The sequence below is a fragment of the Gossypium arboreum genome, chromosome 1, assembly GCF_025698485.1.
Source record: "Gossypium arboreum isolate Shixiya-1 chromosome 1, ASM2569848v2, whole genome shotgun sequence".
Taxonomy (NCBI): Eukaryota; Viridiplantae; Streptophyta; class Magnoliopsida; order Malvales; family Malvaceae; genus Gossypium; species Gossypium arboreum.
Genome location: NC_069070.1, coordinates 109,419,860 through 109,429,245, shown reverse-complemented (window position 1 = coordinate 109,429,245; position 9,386 = coordinate 109,419,860). Strand labels below are relative to the sequence as shown.

Genomic DNA, 9,386 nt, shown 5'->3' with positions numbered 1-9,386 from the left:
AAATCTTGTAGAATTGCACATTATCAATACGAAGTAAAGCAGCGTACTCTTCCACGATTGGGATCATATCTTCTTGATTGAAAATGAAACACCGGTAAGCGGATCCCGAAATCGATCATGGCTCAATCAATCTTTCATCTATGTTGACGGCGATCAGGCTGGCTATATCCCCGTACCTTTCAGTGAAGATACCTCTAGTGTCCGAATCCCACTGTCTCCAAATCCGAGTCAAGTCATCAAGGTTATTCTGACGAACGTTCACAGTTACGTACTCGGGTAGGTTGGGAATACATCCTTCCATTAGACTGTCCATTTTTTCTTTCTGGGTTCTTAGAGACTAATCTCGGACCACAGCGTTTTTTTCAGTTGTTTGTATAATCGACTCTTCCATTAGAAACCCGTTTTTGGCAACTGATATTTAATCAACACCCTCCTGATATTATGCCTATAATGCATGATGAAAAATAAAGATAAAGACAAACAACCTTGGTTAGTAATCATAACAAATATGAATTGAAGAAAAACTATGAAAAATCTAAAAAATTAAGTTACCCGGTCCAATAGACTAGATTCCTTTGCAAAGTAAAAATGAAAGGTAAGAGTCGTTTCTCCCGTATACTTATTTTGGTGACTACTAACGGATGGAGGTTCGATATGGCTCTAGTTAGGTGGCTCGTATGGTTTACTATATGCGGTTTCAGTTCTAGACAGGTACTCGAATTGTTCGTACTATCGTCTATTAAGACTAGTACGAAACCTCGGTCATTGCCCATCACAGGCTTACGAGTTCAATTCGAGGGATTACATTTACTTATGCCTATGCAGAGGGACAAGTTAACTCACGAAAGCATAAGTCATATGTAACCCGAAAGTATTCACTAGCTTTGTCTTGAAGGGACGAGTTAACTCACGAAGGCATAGCGTTTACTTTCACTTAAACGGACGGAGCACGGGTAGAGAGCTCATGTTATGCAAAAATGCAAGTGCACGGTGTGTGGGGAGAAACTCACAAACCTTTACGTTTTATTTAAAAACTAAACCAAAACTAAAACCACAAAAATTTAAAGCTGAAAAACAACCAGATAGAACAAGTTAGAAGAATGTATACAACACGATGCAAATGCATGACTTTTTAAAAACACAATTTTGGGATCATGACTAAATATTAATTTGAACAATGAATTTTGAAAATTTTGACAACACGCGTTTAATTCCAGACTCGACTCTCAAAAGAGGGTCCCCAGTGGAGTCGCCAGCTGTAGTGACGTAAATTTTTTTTCTTTCGGTCGCTAATTGAGGAGATTTATTGAAAATTTGAAAACCGACTTTTGATTTTATTAAAAAAAGGGGAGTCGCCACCGATCTTTTTTTTAAGTGTGATCGGACACCTGATAGATCATCTTTTTAGAAAAGAAAATTTATTTTTGAACAAAAATGAAGGCCAAATTTGAGTCTACGCGAAAATCCAGAGAAAAATAGGGTTCGGGAGTCGGTTATGCACGAGGAAGGTATTAGCACCCTCGTGACGCCCAAAATTGGTATCTCATTAAACATGTGTTGTCTTGATTTTCAAAAATACGAATTCAATTTGACATTTAATCGTGATCCGATCAAAAAAACGAGAATTTTCAGTTTTCGAGTTTTTAGAAGGATGTCCCATTTTTAACGCGAGCCGACGAATTTCACCCAACATAGCGATGAAATCGATGACTTAATGTTAAATCGGTTCATTGCCTTATTTATTGAAATGAATAAAAAATCTTTAAAGTAGTGAATAACAAAATGATATAAAATAGGCGGGAAACAAAAAATAAAAGAGTTAGAAATACATCGAAGCACATAACAAATACGACAATAATATTAAACACAATAACAATGCTTGCGATATATTAAACGTAATAATAGCATCAAACACGAAATAAAAACAATGAATATATATATATATAATAATGATATTAAGAGTATGTTCGTAATATATATATATATATATATATATATATATATATATATATAAATAGTAATAGTGTTAGAAATACACTATATAGTATTTGAAGTATATACATAAGATAGTAAAAATATATAACTAGTAATGTTAAAATATATACATAATATATATATAATAAATATTGAAAATGTATGTACATAACATATATGAAAAATATATACATAATAATATTTAAAATAAAATAATAAGTGATAATAGTGAAAATAATAGTATAATAATAAATATAATGATGTATGAAAATAATACTATATATAAAGGTATATATATACTCCTATAATAAAATGTATGTACTAGTATTAACAACAAATTTAATAGGATAAAATAGATATAATAATAATATATACATAATATGGTATTAAAATTTATATTATATATATAACATAGTATTTGTATACGTCGTAAGATGATATAAAAAATACATACATGGAAAAGTATAAGAAATATATGTAACTAATAACATTAAAAATATGTACATAATATATACATAATACTAAAAAGATACATATAAGTAATATAAAAATGTATACATAATATCTATTAAAAGAATATACACATGTATTAAAAATAATATTAAAAGAATAATTATTAATAATGTTACGTAAAACTATATATATGCATATTAGAAATATTAGTTGTAGCTAGAACAAATACTAATAATAGTAAAAACTAATAATATAATATAATATAATATAAAGATAAAGAAATAATAGTAATAATAATAATAATAATAGAAAATATTGGTACTTTAATAACGATGATATAAGTTAATGACAATAATAAAAGGATAGGTAATAATAATATTAATAATAGTAATCATAAATATTAATGATAACAATAATATAAATAATAATAAAGATAGCAAAACTAACGAATTTATCAATAAAAATAGCTAAATAACGAAAAAGGATTAAGTTGAATTTGAAACAGAAAATCTGGGGCAAATTTGAAATCTAATAGATAAGAAAAGGTTAAACGCCTAAGCAACGGGGAGGAACCAAATCGGATAATAAACCCTTTTTCTAAAACACGCAGCACCAAGCAGGACTCAATTGAAATCCAAACGCAAATTCGGGGCAAATTTAAGACTTTAAAAAACTAAATTGCAAAGTAATGAAAAAGCGGAAGGGCAAAAGGTGCAATTAGCCCTTTCGTATAAAAACACGCGGATCCTTGGCTGGGGGCGGGTCGGATCGGGTCGGTTTCCCCAAAACGATGCCGTTTTGGGGGTTAAGTGGGCTTAGCTAAACGACGCCGTTTAGTGACCCCTATTTAAACCCCAAAAATTTTTTTATTTTCCATTTCAGCCTTCTTCCAAAAAAAAACCTTTTGCTCCCCACTTTCTCTCTTCCCCGATCTCTAGCCCAGATCTCCGATCGCCAATACTGATCACCGTCATACGTTTCATATCGGCGATCATGTGTCTGCTGTGATTAAGTCGATTTTCCCTTTTTCTTGGTAACCTTGAAGGTATTTATTTTCTCTTTTTTCTTTTATACTTTTAATATGTGAGATGTATAGAAGTATAGATTCGAAAATAAATAAAAAATAGAAAGACTAGATCACCTTATACCTTTGATATCGGTATTTGGTTCTTCGATTGGTGTTATTCTTGTATTTTTTTTTTTGAAATCGCCGCTACATATGTATTGGAATCTAATTTTGTATTGATTTGTTTGTCCTTGAATATTCAAAAGAACCCATCCCCTTTTACAATGGTTTCCATTCGGCTTTTATAGCCAGTTTTGTTACACTGTCTATTTCTTATTTTTTGCTGCTGTTGCGTGTTCTGTTTGCTGTGCAGGTAGTGGTTGAACGGTGGAGCAGAGGCTGGTATAGGCGATGGGACGTTGGCGGCGCTTAGGGGGTGGAGGAGACCTTAGGTGCGGCAATGTCAGAGGGTTGGTGGCTAGGGTTTGTGATGGCTTTGTCCTTGCTGAATTGGGTTTAGGGTTTCAATTAGGTTTGGGCCAGTATTGGGTTTTAGTGTAAAATGGGTCTGTTGGGTAGGTTTAGGTAGTTTTTGATTTAGTTTGGGTTTGAGAATGAGTTATGTGTATTGGGTAGGTGGTGGGTAGGTAGGCTTATGTTGTAAATGTAACTGGACTAAAATTGGCCTATAACAAGCGGGTTTAGATCAATTTCAAAGGTTTTGTTTAACTGTTAATTAAAGTAAAAAGTAAAGAATGATTAATTTGGGAGAGAATTTTGAGGTATAGATGATGTTAGGAGAGGTATAAATAATGTGACTCTATTCAAATGATTGCTTCACATACTCCTAATATTTTCAAACAATTAAACCACCAAAAGTAACATAACTTTCCAGCTTTAGTTTCCACTTTTGCGTGAATGGCGGAGTTATATTCTACTCCACCTGAGACTATCATATAAGATACAGGTAGGTCCAATTTAGAGTCGAAAATATTATGGACCCACCGCGTGGTTGTAGTGTCAACTTCCAAAGATGAAACCTTAAGAATGATACAATGTAATCCATCTTTTTCGATGCTTAAATTTGGACTTTGCATTAACATACCAAAAACAGTAAAAAAGAATGGAAGTAGGGAGTGTAAAGTGCTGACAAGTTGCTATCTTTGTCTGTTGAAGTTATTTGAAATCTGTTGCTAGTGTTACAGTGATTCCAAACATAATTGAAACTCTCTGCACACTCTTCTCTATTTCTTTTTTTGTTGATTCACCTAAAAAAAGAAAAAGGACCTATATTACATCCTCTTCTAAAGATCCATACCTCTCTTGCCTTGTCCCTGTGATTTTTAACATAAAAAACTGTAGATCCTTCTTTATATATACTTGTATGTATCATATTCGTCTTTATTTTCGGCTGCTTCACAGAGGGGGAGATCCTTCCTTCGGGCTTTTGTTCCGGATGATATGTACTTGCAGATGACTTTGAAAAGCAAATGTTAAAGAGGGGGGGGGGAGGGGAATGTAAAAGGGCTTGTTTATGTATAAATTAGCAGATTGTCACCATTGGAACTGGTACTAACTCTCTCTCTCTATTATGTGTGTTGCTTGGGGGAGAAGGGGCCTAAATGACAGCGGAAATGCCACTAGCTATGGCAGAAGTGAAGGGACTATCTGGCAGATTGAGTCCGTCACTGCAGATGAACCAACGTTGGAAACAATTGTTATAACCAACGATGGATAAGATGAAAAATTCGTGTAGTTTTGGGGTTCGAGAATACCTCTCCTGGTCGTTGTTGTCAGCTTCTACATGCTTGATTTTTTCATCTGATGCAGTGCTGGTGTTGAGAGCTTCCAAGAGATAATTGAATTCGGCCGACGGGAAATTGAGTTGATCTGCTCGATGGAAAAGAAAGCATTTTATGGGATAGAATTAGTGAGGAGGTCAAATTGTTGAGTATGAAAAGTTCGATACCGTCTACGACTTTCAACTCATTCATGGAGTGGGCAAAGAAGGACTGATTGGCCAGCGGCTTTTGTGCCAAATGAATATCTGAAAGGCGCCTCCTCGGAGGTTGAAAGATTTGCTCCGGATCTTCCATAAACTGCTTCTTGAACAACCTAGATGTTGCGTATCCTCTTGGAACTGAGAAATCATATATCAGTTGAGCACAAGTTATTTTAAGCAGAAGCTGGCACTCAACGATGAAACTAAATCATTGTTGAAATATGAAAGGACATTAATATGCCTATCATTCAGAATGAATCATCATGATCAACTGACACGAATTGATTTACAATGCTTGCAATAAGTTTGTAAACTTACTCGACTGAAGCTCGGATTCCATGTCAATATAATGTGGAGGATAAAACATTGGAGACTCAATTCTTTCCGGGTACTTCCTGCATGAAAATTGAATCTTACCATTAGATATATTGTGTGAACTTCGTATATAGAAATGAAGAAGAGGAACAATTATATTTACCTGTCAACCAGCTTTGATTTTTCCCTGTAAGGCTTCACAAGAACACGAGCCCCACAGACATAATGTGGATTTCCTTTTGCCAAGATCATCTTCACAGTATCCGCACTGACAAAGGTTACAAACCCGAACATCCGTTTCTGTTGGCAGGGAATCCGTACATCTTCAACTTGTCCATAGTTGCTGCAATTAGAAACCAGGAAAAGTAAGTAAACTTTGGAAAACCATATATGATAGCAAAATAAGCCTGCAAAGGACTTGGTTATCATGTTACCTGAAATAGTTAGAGACATCATCTTCACTAAAAGTGCTCTCAGCAGGAAATGTAAGATATATCTGTCTTGATCCACTTACAATCGGACCTGGATCGTTTCTATCGTTTCGGTTTTCCATGTACTTGGGAGCATCTTCAGCCAAAATGACGGAATGCTGTCCGTGAGGCCTGCGACACAATCATGAAAGAACGATTCAAATAAATCCTCAAAACTAACTTATTCCACAGCAAATGTAGATCATAATTACCTGTCAATTACTCGGATCGTGTTTTTCAACCTCGCAAGAAGCTTTGTCAAACTGTAACCTGCTTTGCCATGTCTCTGGCTCTCGGTGAGATAACCATCTGCCTGCAGAACTTTGCCATACTTCTCGTAATACAACAAAGGCAGCGATGCGATGGAAACCGGATCCCCTCTCTTTGTTTTCAGAAGCTCGACTAACTCAACCTCCAACTTCTCGAGTGACATAACATGATCTTCACTAACAGCATCCATCGAATTATGGACAAACATTTGAGGGAAGTTATCCGAAACTTGACCATGAAAGTACCTACAGTTACTTCCATGCTTACAGTACCCTTTGTTAAAATAATGACAAGTCTTAACAGGAAAGCTAGGCAGATTTTGATACCGACGTCCTACTTTAACGTCATGATTAGCCATTGAAAATCCTCCATTTTCAACAAACTCTATTGGATCTTCCAAACTCAATAACTGAGTATGAGCCTGCAAATCAGACATGGAATCCAAGTAACCGGACGTCGTAAAATCCGGGCTATGTTTAGCTACAAGCTGTTGGTCCCAGTAAGGGGATGTAACCTGGACACTTCTAGGAGACAAAAAAAGCTTAGAGCAAACAGATGGGGAAACAGGTGGTGAAAAGGAAGAGAACTGTGAAGGCAATTCAAGAGTAGGGACCGAGTTCATCGAAGGCGATATGGGGGGCGAAGCGGATTTAAATGGTAGTTGTTGCAGTTCAAGCTTTGATTTATAAATAACTTCCTGCATAACTATATCAGGACAAGTAGCTAACTGAACAATCTCTTGATCACCATAGTCTTGCAACAGTAGATACCCTATGATCTTTGAAACATTTTCAGGATCAATTTTCTTGATTCTATTGAATAAGATCTGTGTGTAGTCGGAAAATTCCATCTGTTTAATCACTGCGAAAATTAAAAAAAAAAACATATTAATTATAAATAAAAATAAAAATGATTAAAAAAAAGTAGATACAAATTTCAGCTATGGTATCTAACTAAACTGTTAGGTTAAAGGCAGAGAATCTATGTCTTCAAAAAAAAAAAATTGCAGATCCAGTTAAATGGCAGGAAAAAAAAAACACACAAATAGTCTTTAAAAAAAAAAAGCTTTGCAAAATTACTCTGCAGTTCAGTCTTTTTCTTTTAAAAAAATCTCTGTAAATTGTAGAGGAAATATATTAAAAGAAATGAAATCTGAGTAACATTATAAGAACAAGAAATTCAAATCTTCAGTAAACATGGAAATAAAAAAAAATAAATCAAAAGAATTCACACTGAAATATATTTTAATTTGCAAACAAACAAACATGGGAAAGAAATCAAATCATTAAACACAAAATATATTCTTCCATAAAGAGAATATATTTTACATTATAGAAGAAAAAACATAAACACCAAGAAGTTGAAGTTAATTGTAAGCCTAAAAAAACACATTTTCCAGAGTCCAAAGTTTTCAGAACTCAAAACCCAGAACTTTCTCAGGGTTTTAAATAATCTGAAAAAAAGAACAAAAATTGAAAAAACTTACCAAACAAAACACAAATGAAAGGGGTGAAGAAATGATTAAACTTACCAACCAAAACTATAAAATTGAGGGTTGGAGTGTTTAAATTATGAAGCTGCTTAGTGGTAGATGAAAACCAAACATGCTTAAACTTTTCCTGGTGAAAACTTGTCTTTCAACTTCATTTCTAACTAACACAACTTGATAAGTTTATATAAAGGAAAAGTCCCTTTAAATGATTTTTTTTTTAAATAATTTTTAGTAAAACTTAAAAAAGAATGTTAAATCTTTACAGATAGATTTCATAAATGATATACAGAGAATTAAGGCAATATAATTTGCTTGATTTTCGACTTTCATTCTAACAGTTTTGACTATTTAAATTTACATAATCATTAACAAATATCAAAACTCCTGATTTTTTTTATTTTATTAAATATTTTTTTGTTTTTTGAAAATTCCAATGTGCTAAATTTAGATTTTCCAACACATATGTTGCCTCAAACTTGGATTTTATTTTGTCTTTTAATAACATAATTCTCCTTAATTAGTTACCGTTGGATCGTCAATTTTCTAGTAAATCAATGGTCTAGATTTTTCAGGAACACTTGCACTCTACTATAGTTTGTAATTAATGTATTTGCCATTTGGCCTTGTAAATTTTAGTGTCACAATTGGGGGAACTAAAATCACCTGAAATTTTATACATACAAATTAAATTTTTTATTATATCATAAATTTTATGAATTGCATTTTATTTTAGTTAGTGGATTGTTATTACAATAATTAAGAGTGTAGTCGATTAAGTCTTAATTCTATTAGCATGAGTATTATTGTCAATGTAGGAATAAGTATTATTGTTAATGTAGGAATACGTAAGTTCGAATGTGTTAAAACACATTATACTATTATTTATGGGTTGGGGAAGGGTTATAAGTAGTTTTAGGTATTGTGTTAAAAAGAGCACATATTATCAAAACTTATAATGAAATTATTCAAAAATAAATAAATAATGAAGAAGTTAATTATTTATTTTATATATGAATTAATTTGATAAAAAGATTTTTATTTTGAATTTTAAATTTCTCATTAATTTTAAAATTTATATTATTCATAATTAAATTTCACTAATATTAAAAGTAACTCTACAATCTATATATCTATTGGGTGTAATTTACCTGTTAAACCCACTTTACATGTTAATATAATTTTTTATTACCATACACTTTATTAGTTGTATTTATTTTCTAGATATATAATTATATATTTAAAAATAAAAATAAATATTTTAGTGATTTAATTTTCTAAGCATCAGCTTTGATAATCTATATAAAAAGCAAATGATAAAATTTTTCAATCAAAAATGTGGAAAATAATAAATAGATAATGAACTACTTATCAATTAATGTAAATTTTTCCTTCTTTTTATTTTGC

General features: G+C 32.5%; 1 protein-coding gene across 1 annotated transcript; it reads right to left on the bottom strand.

The window, feature by feature from the left end:
• Positions 1 to 4,500: 4,500 nt before the first annotated feature.
• Positions 4,501 to 8,442, bottom strand: LOC108483248 (zinc finger CCCH domain-containing protein 18-like). Its single transcript, XM_017786537.2, has 8 exons — positions 8,022 to 8,442; positions 6,433 to 7,351; positions 6,185 to 6,352; positions 5,914 to 6,093; positions 5,754 to 5,830; positions 5,403 to 5,573; positions 5,209 to 5,323; positions 4,501 to 5,121 (listed from the first exon to the last, which is right to left on the bottom strand). Exons 2-8 carry the CDS (start codon positions 7,338 to 7,340, stop codon positions 5,052 to 5,054), a joined length of 1,689 nt encoding a protein of 562 aa, XP_017642026.2. The 5' UTR covers positions 7,341 to 7,351; positions 8,022 to 8,442; the 3' UTR covers positions 4,501 to 5,051.
• Positions 8,443 to 9,386: the final 944 nt, after the last annotated feature.